The following is a 26,458-nucleotide window of genomic DNA, read 5'->3' on the forward strand; positions in this document are numbered from 1 at the left end:
AAAATAAATGTGTGGAAATAAACTAAGATATAACTTTTATTTAGTCTGACTAAAGGATTAATCCTTTTAGCTAGATTAAATAAAAGTTATATCTTAGTTTATTTCCACACTTTTTTTTTTGATAGCCGGGAAAGCTGGGTATTTTGTGTGCTCCTGCACAGTTGTCCTTTTTTGTAGGTAGTGCCACACAGCCCACAGCCCCCGTGTAGATAGCAACCCCCCCTTCCAGTATAGATAGCGCCACTGTAGCTCCCTGAAGGAGCGGAATCCCCGTGTGGCCGGGGATTCCGCTCCTGGAGCGCTGCTTGATGCCTCTGTCCATATATGGACAATGACATCAGGGAAAACTTCTGAGGTGGAATCCCCGTCCACAGCGTTGCAGACGCTATGACCGTCGATTCCACTCCAGGAGAAGCTCCTGTCGTCCGTGTCCATGACGTCATTGGCTTCTCCTGGAGTGGAATCCCCGGTCATAAAGTCTGCAACGCTGTGACGGACAGAAACATCAAGCAGCGCTCCAGTAGCGGAATCCCCGGCCACACGGGGATTCCGCTCCTTCAGGGACAAACAATTTTTTTCCATTCAAAGTGGTTTTATTTAGTAAAAGTGTAAAAAATAAATAAAAGTACACATATATGGCATCGCCGCGACCGTAAGGACTCAATTAATGAAGTTAATATAGAACAAGGCTAGGTCCAAAGATATAGGTCCTTGTTGTTCCATGATTGGGTTCGCCCATGCGAGGGCCTTGCCAGCGAGGAGGGAGATAATAAACGTTACTGTGTCCGAGCATGGACAGCACCGCTCCACTCATATGGGGCTCCCAGGAACAGCAAGGTTAGTCCGTTCTCGTGATCGGTGTGGATCCCAGTGATCGGTGTGGTTACCAGTGGTCGGACTACCACTGATCAGATATTCATCACCTATCCACAGGATAAATTATGATAGATTATGAGAAAACCATGTTAAGAGCAATGTTTCCTGGGAAACATGCATGCAAAATAGCTCTCGTCCAGAAGGAAGAAAACAATCTTTCTAGTGGCACTTATAGGTGACTTAGCGGATAGTCACCTATAGATGGCACTAGAGAGATAGTTTTTTTTCTTTCTGGACGAGAGCTATTTGCATAAACTTGCATAAACTATTTGCATGAGTCATCTAACGTCTCCATCCTATCAGACAACGCCCCCAGGTAATCAGCTGTTTCCAGGTGACAGGTCCGGTAAGAAGCACGTGTACATCGTTGTGTATGAACTGGCTGGCAGTGCTGACATTGGTCATTCCACTGGAACCGCTTCCTCACAAACACGCAACTGTACCGCTCCTCTGATTCTGATAGATGCGCAGACAAGAGCTAGGGATTGGTCAGGTGCTTATTCCGACGTGACGTCATCACAAAGCGCTGGCAGTGCAGCTAGTACCCGAGGCGGTGATGCGTTCCTTGAGCTATGTGCAGCGCGCTGTACTGGAGTTCAGTGGATCTCTCTTCCCGCACGCCTTGTGTCTCGGGGACGCGGACAATGACTCGGTAACCGGGGGCTCCTGGTAGAGTCTTGGGTGACGGGTCAGTGTGGTTGTCAGACAATGACCACGCCCCCTGTGCTTTCTCTCTGTAGCTAAATGAATTGGTGTTGGGAGACACCAGTGGGAAGCTGCATGTGTACAAGAATGACCAGAGCAAGCCCTGGCTGAGCCGCTGCTGCTCCGGCATGGTGAGCGCAGGCTTCCTGCTTCTTGACGTGTGCTGTCACGCCACAGTTCACATTTGCTTTGTTGTATGCAAATAAGTCGCAATTATGTATATGTTGTATTGTCATGTGATCATGTACATATTGCATCTCCCAGTCAGTACTGTGCGACCTTTATACATCAATATGCGGAAGATTCTGATCTTTTCACGCCACTGTTTTTCTCTTCCACCTACTATTAATGTACAAGAAAATGTAGACAAATCTTCTTTTCCGAACAAGCAGAGCTGCAGTGTAAAGCATGAGGAGTGACAGGGCAGCAGCTTGCGCTTCTGATGACTCCGTAGGTGAATTTTAGACTATGGCTTTACTTTATAGGATCTGATCCTGTTTTTGGCACAAGCATGTAAATAAAGCCGACCATTGACTCCCTGCAGGTAATGCAGCCGTCACTATTCATACCTGTGGTCTAACGGGGGCAAAGGAAATAAACAGATCAGCATTACCCACAGCTTCACAACTTGACCTCTGCTGTTATAAAACATGACCACCTCTTTATATGGCTCGGGAGTTCCTTCTTTTGCCAGGGTTTCTGATCTTGGTAAATAATATTTACCCTCTGGACCTTTTTCCATAAGTGCTGTGCAAATGTTTGCGGAAACTCCGAACTCATAGGGTGGCCAACTTCAAGAACACGTTTCTCCCCGTGACAGATCATCTTTAGGATACGTTTAAGGTCTATTCACACATTGCAGTCATATTGTGTTTTTTTTTTTTTTTTTATGCTGTCTTTTTCATGAAATCGCAGCAGGACGCTGGGGTATTGTGGGAAAAAGCCCGATACGACTGACGTGACTATATCCGTACGCCACCTAGAAGTGTTGCAGCAAAAATCTGCACCGTATCTTGTATACAGTTGTTGGCTCGTTTAAAGAGGACCTGTCACCTCTACTGATATGTCTGTGTAAGTAAATAATTCCCCATAAAATAACGATTTAGTTGAATCTTTTCTTCAAACTCTGTGTTGTTCCTCTGTTATTCCTCCTACAAATGCATGAATAAATTTACAACTGGGTGTTACCATTACCTTGTTAAAGGGGCGTGTCCCTACAGTCTCATCATGTTAGCACTGATTGGACAGTGTCCCTGTATAGGGACCCGCCCCAACTGTTAACACTAAGTTTTCAATTTATTCATAAGTTTCGAGGAGGAACAGTACAACGTACAGATCTAAGAAGAAATGCTGCAGAATTGTGATTTATACAAGTGTTTACTAAAACAGACATATCAGGAGAGGTAACAGGTCCTCTTCAACCCTATCACTGCCAAGGATGTATGTAATATATCATGGGGGGGATTCATTAAGTCTTCTTGGCGGAAGGGGTGGAGGCACCCGTGGCTTGACAATTTTACTATAACTTACACCGGAAACTGGCGTAAGTTATAGCTCAAATCCACTCCAGCTCTTCACTGGATTAGATATGACTTACTGGGGCACAGATGGATAGGGTTGATTTAGCTGCTTCTGTCTTCTCAGATCATTTCTACACAGTGCTCAATGAGCGCTATGTATAGAATAGAGGCAGCGGTATTGGTCCCGGTGACCATGTGACTGGGATGTGACGGGATGCCGTTAGTGGCAGGCTGCTGCTGGGTTAGCTAGACCCAGCGCAGCCCTATTAGTGAAAAGCGGCGGCAACTCATCCTGTGTCGGCAACCAGTTAATGTCATTTTGTTCAAGTGTTTTTGTTTTTTTCTGACTTACTAAAAAATGTCTGAAAATACGGAGCTGTTTTCAAAGGAAAACCGCTCCTGATTTTCGGATGTTTTATTTATTCAAACTAGAGTTCTTCACTGTGTTTTTTACAGCTGTTTTTGGAGCTGTTTATCTATAGTCAATGAAAAATGGCTCCAGAAACGGGTGAAGAAGTGACATGCACTTTTTCGCAGGCTTTTTTTTTTTTTTTACGCGGCAGTTTTTCAAAACAGGCCCATAAAAATTTAAAAAAAGGCCTCGTTGGAACAGAACGCCGTATTTCCCATTGAAATCAATGGGCAGATTTTTGGAGGCGTTCTGCTTCCGATTTTTTTTTGGGCCTGAAAATAAGCCGTGTGAACATAACCTTAAATAGAAGCCTATAGAAAAAATGCCAGAAAAACACCATAGCTATAGAATGCTGCATTTTGAAAAAAAATGTCACAAACGAAAATACTGTGGGGGCAGATTTACTACTGTGTCTGGGTCTACAATGTGTTGAAGAATGTGCCAAATTTTGGGGCAATTTGGATGTTTGCACCTCACTAGACACTTATTAAAAGTGTATAGAAAAGGGGGTGGGGCTTGGCAAGAAAGGGGCATGGCTTATATTGCGTCAAACGAACACTAAGCCAGCCAAGAGTTCGTAAAAGCTGGAGAAGAGCATCTAACATGTCTGGCAAAATGCACCAAATGTATCATACAGCCGATGTGATAAATCTTCTGACGGCCTGGTCTAAGCTCAGACTGCCCAAAACTTAGAATTGGTGTCCCTGTGTATGTGGACTTTCTCATGTTTTACTATAGACTGTGCTTGGGCCTAAGGGAAGGGGGAAGCCGCAAGTAACAGCAGGAAGAAAGGTCACAGCCTGTTACTGTCCTCTCTCCCCCGTACCATACTGTGCAGGGAACTGCAGCACTACTCCATACAAGTTAATGGAGCTGTGCTGTGGCCGGGAATGCTGCTATGCAGATAATACTGAAGAGCAGCGGGGCTGCAACCCCCTTCATTCTCAGGTTCACAAGGGATCTGGCAGTCAGACCCCCACCGATCAGAAAGTGATGGCATATACTAGTGATATGCCGTGAGTGACTTTCTGTGATGGCAATAGCTCTTTTAAGGGGGTTTTCCCACTAAGAACATTTGTCACCTATTCACAGGATAGGTAGTAAATGTATGATGGCTGGGGGTCCTACCACTGGGACCCCCACCGATCACTAGAATAGGGGTCCTGAGCCCCCATTCCTGCTCACTGCAAGATCGCAGTAAGGGGTATTTTGAATGGAGTCTATGGTGCTGACAGAAACAGAAACTTTTCCGTACATCAGGATCCACTCCTGGATTTGCTGCATATTAAGCTGCATGTTAAAACACTTACTAGGAGCTGCTTGATCGTCTGTGGCTCTTCTGTATCTCTTAGGCCGTGTTCCCACGTAGCGTGAACGCTGCGGAATTTCCACAATGAAATTCTGCAGCATTTGCAGTAGCAGCAAAGAGGATGAGATTCAGAAAATGTCATGCCCACGCTGTGGGAAAAATCGCAGTGTAAACATTAATTAATTGACCTGCGGTGCGGAATTTAATTCCGCAGCATGTCAATTTATGCTGCGTTTTTCTTGATTTTCCGAAGCGGGTTTCCCCCCATTGAATTCAAAGGGGATGCAAAACCTGCAACAGAAAGCGAAGTGTTGCGACTTCTGCGGTGTCGTCACATCGATTACTCCGCAAAAATCGCAACTACGGAAAATAACATTATACTTACACAGAATGTCCGGCCTCCTGGGATGACGTTACATCCCATGTGACCGCCGCTGCAGCCAATCACAGGTCAAATGGGCTGCGATGGAGGGACACGTTGCCATAACAACAACCTATGTAAGTATGAGCATTTTTTATGTTGGAAATTCTGTCCGAAAAAACGCACTACAATCTGGTGCGATTTTCGGGCGGGATATATTGTGGGTTCCAGGTCTGACAGGCTGTGTGGTTTTTACGCAAATAATCCATCCCGGCCTTAGGGTATGTTCACACGTAGCGTAAATACTGTGGATTTTCCACAACTTATTCCATTGCAGAAAATCCACAGCGTAATACAGTAGCAGCAGATTGGATGGGATTTGAACAGCGTTGCGTAAAAAATCAGCCGAAAAACGTACGCAAATTGACCTAAGTTTTGGAATCGCTAATTTTCTGTTACAAATAGCAGATGTTGCAATTTTTGCGGCAGAAAAGCTGCGATTCCGCCGCAAAAATCGAAACTCATGAAAAAACATCTCATACTTAGGGCTTATTCACACGAACGTATAATACGTCCTTGCTACCTATTTTAATGAATGGGGCCGTTCAGACTGTCAGTGAATTTCACGCAGCGTATGTCCGCTGCGTGAAACTCATGACATGTCCTATATTTGGCCGTGTTTCCCGCTGCACGCACCCATTGAAGTCAATGGGTGCGTGCAAATCGCGCTTGGCACACGGAAGCCCTTCCGGGTGGCGCGCGTGATAAGCACAACAGCAGTAAAAACAATGAACGTGCTTTTCTGTTTGCACACACACACACACACACACACACACACACACACACACCTTTTGCGCGCGTAAAACGCAGCGTTTTTTGCACGCGCAAAACGCACACACTCGTGTCAATCCGGCCTTACTCCGCTCTCGATCCTTCTCCATCCAGGCCGGCCTCCTGGGATGATGTTTTATCCCACCTCCTGGGATGATGTTTTATCCCACGTGACTGCTACAGCCAATCACAGGCTGCAGCAGTCACATGGGATAAAACGTCACCCCAGGAGGCAGAACTTCTTGGACAACGGAGGGACGCGTCGCCAAGTATGAACATTTTTTTTATTTATTCTTCTAGCGCTGCTCTCCGCAGCGGAAATTCAGCCCAAAGAACTGCTCCACGTTTGGGTGTGTTTTTTTTTTTGTGCCAGAATTCCCTGCGGAGTTCGGGGTGGATACACTGTGTACTTTTATGCAGCGCATTCGCTCTGTGTGAACATGGCCTTACTCTGCTCCCCCACCCCTCTCCATATCTTTCAGAGCTAATAGTCTGTCTTGAGGAAAGGGATATAGCAGTAAATTCAGAGTGAGTGAACAGTTAGGTGGGGGTGAGCCTTAGGGTATGTTCACACACTTAGGAAAAAACGTCTGAAAATACGGAGCTGTTTTCAAGGGAAAACGGCTCCTGATTTTCAGCCGTTTTTTAAGCAAACTCGCATTATTCGTGGCACATTTTAAGGCCGTTTTTGGAGCTGTTTCTCTATAGTCAATGAAAAACGGCTCAAGAAGTGACATGCATTTCTTTTTACGGGGCATCTTTTAACGCGCCGTTTTTTCAAAACCGCCGCGTAAGAAAACGCCCAGGCAGAAGAGAACGCCATATTTACCATTTGAAATCAATGGGCAGATGTTTGGAGGCGTTCTGTTTCCCGTTTTTAGGCCGTTTACAGCCCGAAAAACGGCAAAAAATAAGCCGTGTGCACATACCCTTAGAGGTAAAGAAATAGATGCATTTTTCTCGAATAAGATACATTTCAAAGTTTCTTATATTCGCTTGTACTATTGATTTATGCAAAGTTTGTTGATAAGTTAGTGTCTATTTAAAGGCTATGTAAACCTTTTGGAGGGCATTTTTTTGAATGTACATATGGAGAAAAAAAACATATTTGTAATTTACTATTAAAAGTTGTTTTACTTTTTCGAGATGCAGCTTCTATGCTTTCACTATACACAGAAAGATGTATTTCTGCGCTTTCAGCCGCATCCGTCAGTTGACTGCACTGAGGACTCTGTCACCGCTTACTGTGTCCCTCGGATGCCGTCTATAATCCTATTACTGATCATAGCCAAGGTGATTGGTAATAGGGTTATTCATTTCCATTAATATTTCATTCTAGCCTGTGCGTTAAAATACCTCGACGACAACCTTGGTTTTCAGTCCTAATGGGAGAACAGGATTTAGCTGCTCATTAGGGTTACCACACACGTAGCTGATTTGTTGCGCGTTGCGTACGAATTTCACCCCTTCTACATTGAAAAGGGTGAAATCCTATGTGAAATGTTATTACACAGCAGTCAGCGCCGTTAATTTATGGCATGGAGTGGAAGGGTTAACGTGATGGTCGCACAGCGTGATTTGAAGCGCGTTCACTATTCCACGCTGATATTTTCCTCAACGTGTGAATGGAGTATAATATGCCCCATTCACATACATCGCTGGCAGAATGGGAGTGGATCCCGTCCGGATGTAGACGCAGAATCCTCGCCTAACTCTTGACAGTCCTGTATAAACGTGGCCTAAAGGTTTTATTTATAAAGTGCCTTTTGCTTTGCTATAAATTACAGCAGATGCCAAATGTTCCATAGTTGTGAATTTATGAAATCCCATTCACGTAGTGTTTTGTAGGGCATGCCGCTGTTCAATATTGCAGCATACAATATATTTTTCAGTGTTGTGAGAAAGTAGACATGGAGCGCACATCCACAATATACACGTTGATCTGAGCCGCTAGGCATAATTTATGAACATGAGTTTCTTTAACCTTTTGATCAAACTGTATAAGCCCACTTGCCACTTCAAGGCGACCTCTTTCAAAGTGGGTCTCTACTCTATCAGTTGCAGAACAGCATGGTGGCCACTGCCACCGCAGCACCGCTCCTGCAGAGGGAGCAACCCAGGGGCCCAAAAGCACCCATGCTATCATATATATTTTTGGTCCTGCTTGCAGTGAAGAAGTGGTGACATTTTCCATGTTCATTTTTTTTGTGGTCATAGCCAAGAGCCCTGTAGCAAATTACTATGGACAGTGCCCCCTAGTGGAGAAAACTGGGAGTTTAAGAATACTAAAGTAGTAGAATGTATGCCAACCTGTAATATGTTACATTTAATTTAGCAGAATAAGTTATACTTGATAGCAGATTTCTAGCCAGTAGGGCCTACGTTGTAGCTAGTGGAATGTCCACATATTGACGTGTACTGTTTCTATTTTTCAGTTGACCTGTGTAGGTGTTGGCGATGTTTGCAATAAAGGAAAGGTAAGTAGAGATATTATTATTGCGATGGTCTACAAGTTTGCTGTTGATCATTTTGTAAAAGTAAAATCTCTTTTTTTTTTTTTTTTTTTTTAATATGCTGGAAATTTGTTTACATTTAACAGAATGGCACCGAGGTTATTTCTATGACTTTTGTGGTAGAGAGGATCATACTAACGTATTAATAGTTCTGCACTTGGGGAATCGGTGTGCCCATAGTGTACTTCTGTGTACCTTTTGTATACTCATTGAAGCACTTTACCACGACTAAGTGTCCAGGCTCTGTACATGTGACCCATGTACGTGTATGAGCTCTTTGTTCATGTTGGGTTCTGTTCAGATCACATTTTGAGGATTCTGTTAAACTGTTTTGCTACGAAGTATACATTTTGGTTACTTTTTACAGTTTTGATTTTCCCTTATAGCCGCTTTACCATGGCTGTAAAATGACTGCATTCTCCAGTCCTTATTGCGAATGCAACACACAGACCCTTCTTGGTTCTGCTGAACCAAACTTATTCCACCCTAGGGTTATATAGTGATCTTCGTTCAGTATGATGTGGGGTTCCGGGTGTTGCAGCCATACCCCTGCATTTTGCGTAGTTAGGCCTCATACACACGGCCGCAGCCGTGTGCACGGTCCGTGATTATGAGCACGGACGGCTTTCGGACTGTCACCCGCATTTCCAGGTCGTGCTCTCATTATAAAGCATAGGAGCACGGTCCGCAAAGTCAATAAATAGGACATCCTATTTTTTGCGGGTCATTTCTACGGCCCGGACACTTACCCGTAAATATATGGGAAGGTGTCCAAGGGCCATAGAAATGAATTGATCAGTATTTGGATCCGCAATTATGGATTCCTAATTGCGAATCTAAGTTGCGGTCGTGTGCATAAGGCCTTACGTAGTTACGGATCTTGGAAATAAAAAAACTACTTCCGTTAAATTCAACCTTTCTCGGTCAATTATACATCATTCATTGCTAGATTAATTCTACCCCTTAATGCCATTAATCATTAGAGGGGTTATCCAGGACTTTTTACTATTGGCAGCAGGGCTGGAGATGGCATTACATAATAAACTAACAGGTGAAGTTTCCCCGGCTCTGAGGTCCCATAGTACACTGCTCCGGTTTTGTAAGCTCCTCCAGCAGTCACATGTCGCTGCAGCCAATAGCTGGCCTCCACAATCACATGCCGTTCATGGCTGCATTACCGCTGAGGCTAGTGATTGGCTGCAGCAGAATGTGACTGCTACAGGAGCCTTTTCTAAATGCTGACGTATTATCTGCCATTATTACTTCTTGGGGTAGGGCTTCCCATAGGTTGACTACATAAACAGTAAAGAACCCTTTCCTATATTGATGTCTGAATCGCTTTTCCTCCACACGTAATAAATGTCCCCCGGTCCTTTGTACTGTTCTTGGTATTAATAAATCGTATGCTAGTTCTCTGTATTAACCATACTTAGACATGTTAATAAGATCACCTCTAAGGGTATGTTCACACGGCCAAATTTCAGACGTATACGAGGCGTCTTATGCCTCGTTTTACGTCTGAAAATATGGCTACAATACGTCGGCAAACATCTGCCCATTCATTTGAATGGGTTTGCCGCCGTACTGTGCAGACGACCTGTTATTTACGAGTCGTCGTTTGACAGCTGTCAAACGACGACCCGTAAATTTACTGCCTCGGCAAAGAAGTGCAGGACACTTCTTTGCCACGTAATTTGAGCCGTTCTTCATTGAAATCAATGAAGCACGGCTCAAGGTTTACGAGCGTCTCAGACGCCTCGTAAATTACGAGGAGGAGCTTTTACGTGTGAAACGAGGCAGCTGTAAACAGTCTGTCTTTTCACACGTAACTGCCTCTCAGCGTGTGAACATACCCTGATATATTTAGATAGGTATTACCCTCTTACAATTTTATATATAATATGTTGGAGTAATTCACACTAGGTGTACACCACCAATTATCGATATATGAACAAAGGAACGGGGAGTGGGAAAAGTAGTGTGTTACATCAATGTTAAAAATAAAAAATACTTTATTGAATAATTATTAAAAACAATGTTAGATGAAAAAATTTTTTGACGTTGTGCCAAAGTCCCCTAGATTGGCACACTGAGACAATATTATGTCTAAATTAATTGCTTCGTTTTATTAAAGATATATGTGTCTAGCCTCCCCCTGTGTATGTGCGAGGAGGCTCTGCAATAGTCCCTGATCCAGAGATTAAAGTGTTAATTATTAGCAAATGGCTGTCCCCCTCAGTATCAATGACGAGACAGTCAACCTGCATATGACACTAAAGGTTCCTCCAACGGGCTGTAATTAAAGCCCTGCGGTGGAGAAATCCCTGCATCAATACAACCATATGGGTTGTATGTGCATGTGTCCCATGCAAGTAGACACGGCACAGCAGAGTTGAGACTGTTGCGTGCTAGTTAGTCCTCTATGTATAAGCTTGACATAGCAGAGCTGTAACTGCTCCGTGAGGACAACTCTGCAGGAGGAGTAACTGATCAGATAGTGTGCTCACACAGTGATCTCCAGTCCCACGTAACCATTAGTATTCTGCCTGTCAGGCAGTTGTATCACTAAATCGAGGTGTGTTTACTTTGTGCAGATAAGGCTGCCGAAGTCAGTCACATACACATGGGATGGGTTGAGAGAAGGTGAGCCGCGATCAGCTGTTTGAGTGTATTCACAGCTCAAACATAGCTCGGCATAGCAGAGTTGTAACTGCTACGTGAGGGCAATTCTACAGGAAAGAGTGTGTTCTCTTTGTGCAGACTATGCTGCCAGAGTCAGTCACATACACATGAGAAGGGTAGAAAGTAAGTGAGCCGCGATCAACTGTTTGAGTGTATTCACAGCTCAAACATAGCTCGGCATAGCAGAGCTGTAACTTGCTATATGAGAACAACTACAGGGAGGAATAACTGATCAGCCACATTGACGGGCAGGCGGCCACACAGGTAGTGTGCCTCAGCAGTGATCTCCAATCCCACGTAACTGTAAGTGTTCTGCCTGTCAGGCAGTTATATTACTAGATCGAAGTTTGTTTTCTTTGTGCAGATCAGACTGCCGAAGTCAGTCACATACACATGGGAAGGGCTGAGAGGAGGTGAGCCGCGGTCAGCTGTTTGAGTGTGCTCGCAACTCAAGCATAGCTCAGCTCCGTCCCTCCATGTATTGTGACCGAGTCTGCAGCCCAACATGCGGTATTGACGTGCTTAAGTCCCTGACCAGGGCAGATATTCTGCCAGATAAATGATTCAATCAAATTGTTATTTGAACAGTACGAAGCAATGTGTGACCATCTAACATTGTGATGATTTTAAAAGACACCCGACGCGCGTTTCGCCGGTACTTCCGGCTTCTTCCAGGGGTGGCGACCGCCAGAATCAGAGGCCAGATATGCTAAAAAGATCCCTGATTGACAGGGATGGTAACCAATCCAAACAGTTAAAGACTAGAAACAAAATAATAGTGCAATGTGATACTTCCGGCTCGTTCCAGGAATGTATCCATGTTAAGATAACACTGCCAAGGCTCAGGATGCATCAATTTATAACAAAAAGTTCAAATTGCAGTCATGTCAGGACATTGTGCTGCACATTTAAGTGCACATATAGCACTGTCCTGCAGAAACAAAAATATATAAATGTGAGTATAATAGTCATAGAGAAGGGAGGGGGAGGGGTAAATGTCCGTTCTAGAATAATGCCACTACACAGTCTGTGAGTACAGTCCATCAATAATTACACTGATGGATAGTAACTTGATGGAAATTAAATTAATGTCTCATCACAAAAATATGAGACAAGAAGATATAATTTAATATATTTGGTTGTATGTGAAAACAGCTGTCAATGGGTACATTCACATAGAAAAAAGAGAACAAGTTCGTAGATACAATATGCTGTGTAGGCATTGATTACTCTATCAGTGTGCCAGAAGTAGAGATTTTAAATATCTAGCACGGTGAGCTGATAATCTAAGATCTTAATTAATATCATTCATCGTTAATAACAGGTTCAAAGAAAACATCCAAAATTAAAACTCTCGTTTATCCCAAACGGTTTCACGGAATTCATACGGAATATCCACTCACTTTCTCTCCTCAGAAGGGCCTCATCGAGGTTGCCCCCTCTAATACCCATATTGAGTTTACAAATGGCCCAACCTTTCAGAGTCTGCCATTCCAGATTGTGTCTCTCTTTAAAATGTTTGGCAATTGGAGTAGGCGTAAATATTTTCTTTTGGAGTGTACAGTCCCTCTCGGTTTTATCAAAGTTTATGATTGACCTGATATGTTCTCCAATACGGATTTTGAGTGCTCTGATCGTCTTGCCCACGTATCTCAAACCGCAGGGGCACTCCAGACAATACACAACTCCTTGGGAATTACAATTCATATGTTCTTTGATCTTATACAGTGCCCCAAATCCATCAGTAAATTGCTTGGTTGTGGTCAGTATTCTACATGCCCTACATAGCTTGCAGGGAAAAAACCCTGTATTCTGGACCCTCTGGGTACCGTCACCCCGCGTGAAATGGCTTGCCACCAAAATATTTGAAATAGTGGTTCCTTTGCGATATCCTGAAAGGGCCCTCTCTCCCAAAATCATATTTAAACTGGGATCCGATTTCAGTACGTGCCAGTGTTTGTTTAAAATCTGCATCATGCTATCCCAGTCTGCATGATAGTCAGTAATAAATCTTGGCTGTATAGGGATTTCAGAGGTTTTGGTAATTACATTGGTTCGTGTCTTTTTGGAAACGAGCAGTTCCTCGCGGTTAGTTCTAAGCGCTATTTTCACAAAGAGACACTCAACCTAGTAGACCTGTAGAAGAACTGACAACATACTTTCCAGATTTGCTGGACCTTACGAGTCAGGAAGCAGCAACTCTGGGAGATCTTGAAGCACTCTTATTAGATAACATGACTGATGGAGATACATACACACTGGAACCGCAGAGTAGGAAACATCTCAAAGCAAAATCAACCACTATGCCTCCTCTTGACACCTGCCCAGCGGTCAAAGTTTTTCTAGACCTGGTGGGTCAGGATATTATGTCACTCTCATATCATAGAATAGAGAATAACATCACTGAAGTGGAACGTCATGCATTACAAGAACTCCGATTGTGGCAGGACGTTGTCTTTAAACAATCGGATAAGGGGGGTAACATCGTTATTTGGCCCAAGGATCAATATATACGTGAAGCGAAGAGACAGCTACTCGACAAACAGTGCTACAAACCGTTATGGGGAGATCCGACAGTCCAATTCTTGAATGAATATAATGTAATGATTTCAGAAGCTCTATTATTGGGAGCGATCACACCCAATGAAAAAAGTTTTCTATCCGTCAAGGACCCTAGGGTTTCCACCTTTTACATGCTCCCAAAGGTTCACAAAAATCTTGTGAACCCTCCGGGCAGGCCTATTGTCTCTGGTGTGGGAAATCTCACGGAGAAGTGTAACAAGTGGCTCGACAACGAACTCCGTGACATTGTGTCGAATTTACCTTCCCACACCAGAGACACTATGCAAATATTGAAAGAGTTGGATGGAATCAGTCTTAACCAAGATGAAATTTTGGTAACCTGTGACGTGGAGAGCATCTATACCAGCATCAACCACTCTAGAGGTTGTTCAGCGGTAGACTATTTTCTATCTAGAGATCAGAATCTGAACCCCGTGAGGAAGGACTTTATTCTTAAAGCACTGAGATTCATCCTTACACGGAACTATTTCTTATTTGATGGGCGGTTTTACCTGCAAATTAGGGGCACGGCGATGGGAGCAGCTGTGGCCCCCACATTTGCCAACATATATCTTGGCTGGTGGGAAGAGGTAATTGTTTTTTGTGATGAGTTTAAAATTTTGACAGATAACATCTGCCTCTGGAGGCGTTTCATTGACGATATATTCGTCATTTGGGGGGGCCCTATCTCTGATTTGGAGAATCTCATTGGAAAATTGAATGACAATGATTTCAATCTGAAATTGACCCTTGACTATAATTCACAGTCGATTCCATTTCTGGATGTCCTCATCTACACAGATCCAGAGAGGAATCTCCACACGGATCTCTATAGGAAAGTGACTGCCACCAACAGCCTGTTGGCTGCTGAAAGTGCACACTCGAAAAACACAATTAGGGCAATACCAAAAGGGGAGTTCTTGAGATTGAGACGCAATTGCTCAACTTTTATTAATTTTAAGAAACGAGCAGTTGAATTGAGGGCTAGGCTGCAGGCGAGACACTACTCTAACCGTAATATCAAAGAGGCCTACAACATAGCGCTTAGAACTAACCGCGAGGAACTGCTCGTTTCCAAAAAGACACGAACCAATGTAATTACCAAAACCTCTGAAATCCCTATACAGCCAAGATTTATTACTGACTATCATGCAGACTGGGATAGCATGATGCAGATTTTAAACAAACACTGGCACGTACTGAAATCGGATCCCAGTTTAAATATGATTTTGGGAGAGAGGGCCCTTTCAGGATATCGCAAAGGAACCACTATTTCAAATATTTTGGTGGCAAGCCATTTCACGCGGGGTGACGGTACCCAGAGGGTCCAGAATACAGGGTTTTTTCCCTGCAAGCTATGTAGGGCATGTAGAATACTGACCACAACCAAGCAATTTACTGATGGATTTGGGGCACTGTATAAGATCAAAGAACATATGAATTGTAATTCCCAAGGAGTTGTGTATTGTCTGGAGTGCCCCTGCGGTTTGAGATACGTGGGCAAGACGATCAGAGCACTCAAAATCCGTATTGGAGAACATATCAGGTCAATCATAAACTTTGATAAAACCGAGAGGGACTGTACACTCCAAAAGAAAATATTTACGCCTACTCCAATTGCCAAACATTTTAAAGAGAGACACAATCTGGAATGGCAGACTCTGAAAGGTTGGGCCATTTGTAAACTCAATATGGGTATTAGAGGGGGCAACCTCGATGAGGCCCTTCTGAGGAGAGAAAGTGAGTGGATATTCCGTATGAATTCCGTGAAACCGTTTGGGATAAACGAGAGTTTTAATTTTGGATGTTTTCTTTGAACCTGTTATTAACGATGAATGATATTAATTAAGATCTTAGATTATCAGCTCACCGTGCTAGATATTTAAAATCTCTACTTCTGGCACACTGATAGAGTAATCAATGCCTACACAGCATATTGTATCTACGAACTTGTTCTCTTTTTTCTATGTGAATGTACCCATTGACAGCTGTTTTCACATACAACCAAATATATTAAATTATATCTTCTTGTCTCATATTTTTGTGATGAGACATTAATTTAATTTCCATCAAGTTACTATCCATCAGTGTAATTATTGATGGACTGTACTCACAGACTGTGTAGTGGCATTATTCTAGAACGGACATTTACCCCTCCCCCTCCCTTCTCTATGACTATTATACTCACATTTATATATTTTTGTTTCTGCAGGACAGTGCTATATGTGCACTTAAATGTGCAGCACAATGTCCTGACATGACTGCAATTTGAACTTTTTGTTATAAATTGATGCATCCTGAGCCTTGGCAGTGTTATCTTAACATGGATACATTCCTGGAACGAGCCGGAAGTATCACATTGCACTATTATTTTGTTTCTAGTCTTTAACTGTTTGGATTGGTTACCATCCCTGTCAATCAGGGATCTTTTTAGCATATCTGGCCTCTGATTCTGGCGGTCGCCACCCCTGGAAGAAGCCGGAAGTACCGGCGAAACGCGCGTCGGGTGTCTTTTAAAATCATCACAATGTTAGATGGTCACACATTGCTTCGTACTGTTCAAATAACAATTTGATTGAATCATTTATCTGGCAGAATATCTGCCCTGGTCAGGGACTTAAGCACGTCAATACCGCATGTTGGGCTGCAGACTCGGTCACAATACATGGAGGGACGGAGCTGAGCTATGCTTGAGTTGCGAGCACACTCAAACAGCTGACCGCGGCTCACCTCCTCTCAGCCCTTCCCATGTGTATGTGACTGACTTCGGCAGTCTGATCTGCACAAAGAAAACAAACTTCGATCTAGTAATATAACTGCCTGACAGGCAGAACACTTACAGTTACGTGGGATTGGAGATCACTGCTGAGGCACACTACCTGTGTGGCCGCCTGCCCGTCAATGTGGCTGATCAGTTATTCCTCCCTGTAGTTGTTCTCATATAGCAAGTTACAGCTCTGCTATGCCGAGCTATGTTTGAGCTGTGAATACACTCAAACAGTTGATCGCGGCTCACTTACTTTCTACCCTTCTCATGTGTATGTGACTGACTCTGGCAGCATAGTCTGCACAAAGAGAACACACTCTTTCCTGTAGAATTGCCCTCACGTAGCAGTTACAACTCTGCTATGCCGAGCTATGTTTGAGCTGTGAATACACTCAAACAGCTGATCGCGGCTCACCTTCTCTCAACCCATCCCATGTGTATGTGACTGACTTCGGCAGCCTTATCTGCACAAAGTAAACACACCTCGATTTAGTGATACAACTGCCTGACAGGCAGAATACTAATGGTTACGTGGGACTGGAGATCACTGTGTGAGCACACTATCTGATCAGTTACTCCTCCTGCAGAGTTGTCCTCACGGAGCAGTTACAGCTCTGCTATGTCAAGCTTATACATAGAGGACTAACTAGCACGCAACAGTCTCAACTCTGCTGTGCCGTGTCTACTTGCATGGGACACATGCACATACAACCCATATGGTTGTATTGATGCAGGGATTTCTCCACCGCAGGGCTTTAATTACAGCCCGTTGGAGGAACCTTTAGTGTCATATGCAGGTTGACTGTCTCGTCATTGATACTGAGGGGGACAGCCATTTGCTAATAATTAACACTTTAATCTCTGGATCAGGGACTATTGCAGAGCCTCCTCGCACATACACAGGGGGAGGCTAGACACATATATCTTTAATAAAACGAAGCAATTAATTTAGACATAATATTGTCTCAGTGTGCCAATCTAGGGGACTTTGGCACAACGTCAAAAAATTTTTTCATCTAACATTGTTTTTAATAATTATTCAATAAAGTATTTTTTATTTTTAACATTGATGTAACACACTACTTTTCCCACTCCCCGTTCCTTTGTTCATATGTGAACATACCCTAAAGCGTCTTTTCTCCAAGCTGAACAAGCCATATTTCTCTAGCCTCTAATAAGCGAGACCTCCAATCCAATTTAAAGTGTAGCTAAACGTTAAACTTCTGACATGTCATAGTGACATGTCATAAGTTTTGATTGGTGGGGGTCCGAGCTCTGACACACCCACCAATCGCTAGAACGAAGCAGCTGAAGTGCTTGTGTGAGCGCTCAGCCTCTTAGTTTCTGTTCGGCTTTTTCCGGAAATCCGACGTATCGGAGTACGGGCTCATAGACTTTCTATTGAGTCCGTCCTCCGATACATTGTGTTCTGCAAAAAGCCAGAGCTTCAGCTGTTTTGTTTTAGCAATTAGTGGGGGTCTCAGTGCTCGGACCCCCACCAATCAAAACTTCCGACATGTCACTATGACATGTCAGAAGTTTGTTAAACGTTTAGCTAACTTTAAGAATCCAGTCGCCCGCCTTCGATTCCTCTCCAGCTTTCTGTGTCCTTTTTACAGTGTGGGTATATAATGTCCGTATCACTGTCATGTGAAACCAGCCTATGGGGACATTATAGTATGTTTTTGCACACATTTTTTGATTTACAAAAACATGGGCCAAACATGATGTGAAGCGAGGCTTATATTGTCTTTCACAGGAAGAGGGAGCGATGTTTCAACTGTTTGTGTTTATGACCTTCTAAGAAATTAAAAAGTTATACTCTCATTCTTGGGTGCAGAAGATGAATGTGAAAAAATAAATCTATTCTATTGATCCCCATCTACAGAAAACTATTATTTCAGTCAAGAACCTCTTTCAGACCAGGTTCACAGGGCAGTTTGGTGCAGTTTTTTTTTTGTTTTTTTTTGTGGGGGATCTAATTGCACTATAAAAACACTTTGAACTGCGCTGTGTAAACAAGGCCTGAAAATCATACTTCCCTCAAACATATCTGAATCACAAACATAAACTTCTGGCTTTGACAAAGAACTTGATTGTCCACAATACACATTATGCAATAAAATTAGAATTTTCACCTCTATCCGAATCTTTAGACTGTTAAAAATGGTGCTATGCGAACAGTGTTACGAGTCCACTTTTTTTTTTCTGTTTGAAGAATTTTGTGGTGGCAGTTAGTGCGGAGGGCTGGTTTCATCTCTTTGACTTGAGCGCTAAATTGGATGTCCTGGGTGACCTTACAATGGGAGAAGAACAGAAAGCTACTTACACACAGCATTTGCCTGCAAATACTAAGCTTGCCTTGATAAGCGATATAGGTAAGAGATCATATTAAATCTGTATCAGGATTTGAATGGTAAGAAACTCATGTAGACATTGCAGATTTTCAGTTTTTTGCATCAGTATTTTGAAGCCAAAACCGAAAATGTAATGGAAAGATTTAGGGAATGTTCACACTGCCTATTTTCAGACGTTTTTCAGGCCGTAAACGCCCCGAAAAACGGCTAAAAATATGGATGCTAAATTCCTCTAAACATCTGCCCATTGATTTCAATGGGAAAAATGTAAAAAAGAAGTGCATGTCAAGTATTGAGCCGTTTTTGGAGCCGTTTTTTCATTCTCAGTAAAAAAAACGGCTCTAAAAACATCTGTAAAAAAACGCTTGATGCTTTAAAAACGGCTGAAAATCAGGGGCTGTTTTCCCTTGAAAACAACTCCGTATTTTACAGCCGGTTTTTGTTTACTGTGTGAACATAGCCTTATAATGATTCTCTACTTTGCATTCAGTCCGGATTTTGACATCCGAATACTAATGCACTGACCAAATCCGCAATGTGTGAATGAGTCCACAAGCGTCGGATAGACGCGACTGATAAGAGAAATCTGCATGACAAATCTGCACAGAATTTTGCAGCAGATTTGCTTTCCACTGCGGAAAGCAGTTTTGATTTTCTCTTGTGGATTTCACTTAGAAGCATCTCCAGCAAAATCTGCAGTACTAGATTGCTTGTGAATTTCATTACAGATTCTTTTTTTTTTTTCTCCATTAGGGTATATTCACACATGGCAGATTTGTTTCAGAAATTTCTGAGACAAATCTGCCGTATATGATTATACCCCTCGGCTGTGTTCATACTGTGTTTTTTTTTTTTTTTTTTTTGTTTTGGTTTGTAACATACATTAACCCCTTCCCTCTTTAGCCACTTTTGACCTTCCTGACAGAGCCTCATTTTTCAAATCTGACATGTGTCACTTTGTGGTAATAACTCCGGAATGCTTTCACCTATCCAAGCGATTCTGAGATTGTTTTCTCGTGACACATTGGACTTTATGTTACTGGCAAAATTTGCTCGATATGTTCAGTATTTAATTGTGAAAAACACCAAAAATTAGCGAAAAATTTCAAAAATTTGCATTTTTCTCAATTTAAATGTATCTGCTTGTAAGACAGGCAGTTATACCACACAAAATTGTTGCTAATTAACATCCCCCATATGTCTACTTTAGATTGGCATTGTTTTTTGAACATCCTTTTATTTTTCTAGGACATTACATGGCTTAGAACTTTAGCAGCAATTTCTCACATTTTCAAGAAAATTTCAAAAGGCTATTTTTACAGGGGCCAGTTCAGTTGTGAAGTGGTTTTGAGGGCCTTATATATTAGAAACCCCCAAAAAGTCACCCCATTTTAAAAACTTCACCCCTCAAAGTATTCAAAACAGCATTTAGAAAATGTCTTAACCCTTTAAACATTTCACAGGAATTAAAGCAAAGTAGAGGTGAAATTTACAAATTTCATATTTTTCTGCAGAAATACATTTTTAATACAATTTTTTTTATAACACAGAAGGTTTTACCAGAGAAATGCAACTCAATATTTGTTGCCCAGTTTCTGCAGTTTTAGGAAATATCCCACATGTGGCCGTAGCGTGCTACTGGACTGAAGCACCGGCCTCAGAAGCAAAGGAGAACCTAGTGGATTTTGGGGCCTTATTTTTGTTAGAATATATTTTAGGCACCATGTCAGGTTTGAAGGGCTCTTGCGGTGCCAAAACAGTCAAAATCCCCCAAAAGTGACCCCATCTGGGAAACTAGACACCTCAAGGAAATTATCTAGGGGTACAGTGAGCATTTTGACCGCACAGGTTTTTTACAGAAATTATTGGAAGTAGGCGGTGAAAATTAAAATCAACATTTCTTCAAAGAAAATGTAGGTTTAGCGATTTTTTTTCTCATTTCCACAAGGACTAAAGGAGAAAAAGCACTGCAAAATTTGTAAAGCAATTTCTCCCGAGTAAAACAATACCTCACATGTGGTAATAAACGGTTGTTTGGAGACACAGCGTGGCTGAGAAGGGAAAGAGCACTATTTGGCTTTTGGAGTTCACATTTAGCAGGAATGGTTTGCGGAGGCCATGTCACATTTACAAAGCCCCTGAGGTGACAAAACAGTGAAAACCCCAAACAAGTGACCCCATTTTGGAAACTATACCCCTTGAGGAAATTATCTAGGGGTATAGTGAGCATTTTGACCCCACAGGTTTTTTGCAGAAATTATTGGAAGTAGGCCCTGAAAATAATAATCTACATTTTTTCAAAGAAAATGTAGGTTTAGCTAATTTTTTCTCATTTCCAGAAGGACTAAAGGAGAAAAAGCACCACAAAATTTGTAAAGCAATTTCTCCCGAGTAAAACAATACCCCACATGTGGTAATAAACGGCTGTTTGGACACACGGCAGGGCTTAGAAGGGAAAGAGCACTATTTGACTTTTTGAGATCACATTTAGCAGGAATGATTTGCGGAGGCCAGGTCACATTTGCAAAGCCCCTGAGGGGACAAAACAATGAAAACGCCCAAAAAGGGACTCCATTTAGGAAACTACACCTCTTGAGGAATGCATCTAGGGGTGTAGTGAGCGTTTTGACCCCACAGATGTTTCATAGAATTTATTAGAATTGGGCAGTGAAAATAAAAACAGTCCTTTTTCTTCAATAAGACGTAGCTTTAGCGCAAATTTTTTCATTTTCTCAACAAATAAAGGAAAAAAAGAACCCAACATATGTAAAGCTATTTCTCCCGAGTACGGCAATACCCCATATGTGGTCATAAACTGCTGTTTGGGCAAACCGCAGGGCTCAGATGGGAAGGACCGCCATTTGGAGTGCAGATGTTGCTGGATTGGTTTCTGGACACCTGTGGGCCCAAAACAGTGGAAACCCCCCAGAAGTGACCCCATTTTGGAAACTACACCCCTCAATGCATTTACCAAGGGGTGTAGTAAGCATTTTAACCCTGCAGGTGTTTTGTAGAAATTAGTGTGCGCTCAATGTTGCAGAGTGAAAATGGGATTTTTTTCCATAGATATGCCAATATGTGGTGCCCGGCTTGTGCCACCATAACAAGACAGCTCTCTAATTATTATGCGGTGTTTCCCGGTTTTAGAAACACCCTACATGTGGCCCTAATCTTTTGTCTGGACATATGACAGGGCTCAGAAGTGAAGAGTACCATGCGGAGTGGAGGCCTAATTTGGCGATTTACAAAGTATTGGTTCACAACTGCAGAGGCTCAGATGTGAAATAATAAAAAGAAACCCCTGATAAGTGACCCCCACTATGGAACTGCACCCCTCAATGCATTTATTAAGGGGTGTAGTGAGCATTTTCACCCCACAGGTCTTTTCCATAAATGAATGCACTGCGGATGGTGCAAATTAAAAAAAATTATTTTCCCCTAGATATGCCATTCAGTGGCAAATATGTCATGCCCAGCTTATGACGCTGGAGACACACACCCCAAAAATTGTTAAAAGGGTTCTCCCGGGTATGACGATGCCATATATGTTGAAGGAAACTGCTGTTTGGGCACGCTGTAGGGTTCAGGGCCGAGGGAGCACCATTTGGCTTTTGGAGAGCGGATTTTGCTTGGTACTATATTTGTTTGAGTATTGCTGGTGTTTTATAATGTGGGGGTACATGTAAGCGGGGCGGAGTATATAAGGGGCATAGTCAGGTGGTATAAAAAAATAAAAATAATCCATAGATGTGTGTTACGCTGTGAAGCAATCCTTTCTGCACAGGCCGGTGTCGCACTGATAAATGGTGTCATTTCTTATCCCCCTTTTGGTCCACACTCCGCGCCTTTGTAGTTTAGGGAATTTTGCTGGGAAAGTATTAGCCTGGTATAATACGGGCACCGTCGCTTCCAGCGGATATGTTTGGGCCCTCCCCTTCCTGGTTCCCTAATTTTAGGTCCTTGATAAATCGCCTCTTGAAACAGAAGAAATGTTCCCCTCGGGCACAACTGCATATTTTTTTATTTCCTGACTTATTGGAGCCATAACTAATTTTATTTTTCATAGACGTATCGATATGAAGGCTGGTTTGTTGCGGGACGAGCTGTAGTTATTATTGGTACCATTTTGGGGTACATGCAACTTTTTGATCACCTTTTATCCTATTTTTTGGGATGCTAGGTAAACAAAAAAACGCAATTCTGGCACAGCTTTTTTTGTTTTTTTTATACAGCGTTCACCACGCATTATAAACTACATGTTAACTTTATTCTGCGGGTCAGTACGATTCCGGCGATACCTAATTTATAGCACTTTTTTATGTTTTACAACTTTTTGCACAATAAAATTACTTTTGTAAAAAGAATGTATTTTTTCTGTCGCCAAGTTGTGAGAACCATAACGTTTTAATTTTTTTGTCGACTGAGTTGTCGACGGAGGGCTTGTTTTTTGCGGGACGAGCTATAGTTTTTATAGGTACCATTTTTGGATACGTGCGACTTTTTGATCACTTTTTATTGTAATATTTGTAGGGCAAAGTGACCAAAAAACAGAAACTCTGGTAACGTTTTTTACGTTTTTTTTTTACGCTGTTCACCGCGTGCAATAAATAATATAATATTTTGATACCTCCGGTCGTGGCGATACCAAATACATATGGTTTATTATTATTTTTCAATAATAAAGGACTTGATAAGAGTAAAAGGGGGATTGTGTGTTATTTGATTACTTGAAACTTTTATTGTTTTCAAACTTTTATTTTTTGCACTTTTTTTTTAAACTTTTTTTATAGTTTTTTTTACACTTTTTCTCAAGTCCCACTAGGGGACTTGAAGGTCCAACGGTCAGATTTTTTTTTTTCTAATACATTGCACTACCTATGTAGTGCAATGTATTAGATCTGTCAGTCATTCACTGACAGCAAGCCGTTTAGGCTTCGCCTCCCGGCGGGGCCTAAATCGGCTTCCGTAATGGCAGAGCAGGAGACCATTGTGTATTGCCATAACAGCAGTCGCCAGTCCCGATTGCCTGTCAGGGCTGGCGATCTGCTTGTAACCGCTACGATGCAGCAATCGCTTTCGATTGCTGCATCGAAGGGGTTAATGGCAGGGATCGGAGCTAGCTCCGGTTCCTGCCGTTACAGGTGGATGTCAGCTGTACAGTACAGCTGACCTCCACCGCTGATGACGCCGGATCAGCTCCTGACCCGGCGCCATCTTGCCGGCAGCTACGGAAGCCGATCAGGCTCCGCCGCCGGGCGGATCTTGACCGGCTTCGGTGCTAGGCAGACCGGGAGGCCAGTATTAGGCCTCCGGTTGCCATTGCAGCCACCGGAACCCCGGCAATTTCATTGCTGGGGCTCCGATGAGCTGCAAACACCTTAAGTGCAGCGATCGCGTTTGAGCGCTGCACTTAAGGGGTTAATGGCGGGGATCGAAGCTAATGTCGGTCCCCGCCGTTACAGTCGGATGTCAGCTGTAAGATACAGCTGAGATCCGACGATGATGGCACCGACTCAGCTTCTGAGCCGGTGCCAAACGTTTGACGTACATGTACGGCATTTTGCGGGAAGTCAATGCTTTCCATGACGTACATGTACGTCAAATGTCGGGAAGGGGTTAAAATATGTAGATAAACGCCCATGTCTCTCAATAGGAGTTTGTTAACCAAAACGCAAAGGGTAACCCAGGCTTAGGGTATATTCACACGTGGCAGATTTGTTGCAGAAATCAATGCACATGCTGCAGAAAAGACCGCTTTCATATGAACGGATCTGATTTTCAGTCGCAGTAAACTCTGCCACAGATCTGTCGCACGTGAACTTATTCTTGAAGTCAAGGGGGAAAGTTTGCAACAAATCCGTGTATAATCCACAACAGAATTGACATGCTGCAGATTTTAGAATCGTCACTGCAGTTTAAATTCTGAATGTAAAATTTCCACAGCATGTGAATGGGATGTTGTAAAATCTCATCCACTTGTCCTTGTACTATATTCCACTGTGGATTTTACTTACGCAAATCCCCTGATAAAATCTGCAGCGTTTCCGCAATGTGTGGACCTACCCTATGGTTCTGTTCTTGTAAATGTCCTTGTAAATATCTGAGCGACGTGAATGATCCATTTCTCAGAGAAAAGGGAAACATCGACTTACAGCTTCGCGTGATAATTTTTTTTTATATCCACATTCACTATATAAGTGTAGGGAATGCATAAAATTGTTAACAATTCAATTGTCTGTATAAGAAGACCTCGCTACACAATGAGTATATAAGTTAAAAGCTTCTTTGGTGATAAAGGAAATACTATTGATATACTGAAAGATCAAAACAGAAGTATATGTAGATCTGGATATTCCATGTTCACCTATTAAAGGGTATCTATCACTTCACAGACTTTTTGCTGGAGAATCTCTAACAATAAAGGGTTGATGGATTCTGAGTCCGCTCAGCCAATCAGAAGTGTCATGAGCGCGTCTGCTCTGTGGTGCGTTTGGGTTTTGTGCTAAGGAGCAGAGGTCTTTAGACATGACACGCGTTTTTACGTACATCGAGGGCGGGGTCCAGACATTCGCATAATGGGAAATAGACCACGTGTATCCTCGGGAAATACTTCTGGGAACTCCAGGGAGGAAACGGTCACCCTTTTTTGCAGACCAAAACAAATGCAAGAGAATATCTACTTACCAAAAGACAATTGGTCCAACATGGCTGCTACAAATGTGTTTTTTTTTGTTTGTTTTTTTTTGTTTTTTTCCTGTCTGTATGCTGGGATCAGCACTTACTAGAGATGACAATAAAGGTCTGTGTGTTTGCCAAGAAGCCTTTATTGATAGGAAAGTTATGTATGAGGGCTTCCTAACCCCCCTGAGCTCTGGATAACCAGGAAAAAACATCCAATTGTGGATAACGAAGGTCTAAATTATTTCCCTAGGGTATTCATCCTGACTAACCTGGAACTGAAAAGAGTTGTCCGTTTACTGGTGACCAAGAGTTTTGTTAACCTTTGTATGAGAGAGTGTTGACCATTTTATTTTACTTAATGGTAATTACCAGTAAGTTAAAACCTGTTCTCTGCAGAGATCCATGGATGGCCGAAGTACCCTATAAGATTACTTCTCTAATATTCTGTTTTTAACTTTCCCTCTGAGATGGAGATGGCCGCTGTGAGTTAGTCTTAGGGTACACAGACCGTGTAGTCCGAGCCTTTCGCTGGGAGAGTCCACCAGAAGCTGATCTGACTTGTGGGCAGCTCGTTCCTCTAAAGAAGTGGTTGCTGGAAGGACAGGTAAAATACAATGCATAATACACATCCCGATCAGCAATACAGCCCCTGTAGATGTATTCTTTACCCTTTATGGTTCTAGTGCCAACACGTTCCACATCGATGTATTTGAATTGTAATAGCAACCACGAGTCTGTCCTACGTTGGCCGCACCATAGTTTCTGTATCTCATACGCTCGCATATGCACTAGGACCAGTTTCAAAGTAAGTCAATTAGACTCCTAACGGAAGGGTTTTACTATTTAATTTATAATGATAGAATTTGTTTCCTTTATTTCCCT

The 26,458-nt window shown here is 42.6% G+C and overlaps 1 protein-coding gene across 3 annotated transcripts in view; it reads left to right on the top strand.

Annotated features, from left to right (window-relative positions):
* The first annotated feature begins 1,230 nt into the window (after window positions 1-1,230).
* The window catches only part of ITFG2 (integrin alpha FG-GAP repeat containing 2), a 44,527-nt gene continuing 19,299 nt past the window's right edge, over window positions 1,231-26,458 (top strand). The window contains exons 1-5 of one of the 3 annotated variants that reach the window (XM_075856577.1): window positions 1,231-1,528; window positions 1,617-1,712; window positions 8,450-8,491; window positions 18,757-18,916; window positions 26,044-26,180. In XM_075856577.1, coding sequence (XP_075712692.1) covers window positions 1,433-1,528; window positions 1,617-1,712; window positions 8,450-8,491; window positions 18,757-18,916; window positions 26,044-26,180 — 531 coding nt within the window. In that variant the 5' untranslated portion in view covers window positions 1,231-1,432. The remainder of the gene's footprint in view (window positions 1,529-1,616; window positions 1,713-8,449; window positions 8,492-18,756; window positions 18,917-26,043; window positions 26,181-26,458) is intronic. The other 2 variants (XM_075856575.1, XM_075856576.1) reach the window with 2 other exon arrangements.

The sequence above is a fragment of the Rhinoderma darwinii genome, chromosome 3 (assembly GCF_050947455.1).
Source record: "Rhinoderma darwinii isolate aRhiDar2 chromosome 3, aRhiDar2.hap1, whole genome shotgun sequence".
Taxonomy (NCBI): Eukaryota; Metazoa; Chordata; class Amphibia; order Anura; family Rhinodermatidae; genus Rhinoderma; species Rhinoderma darwinii.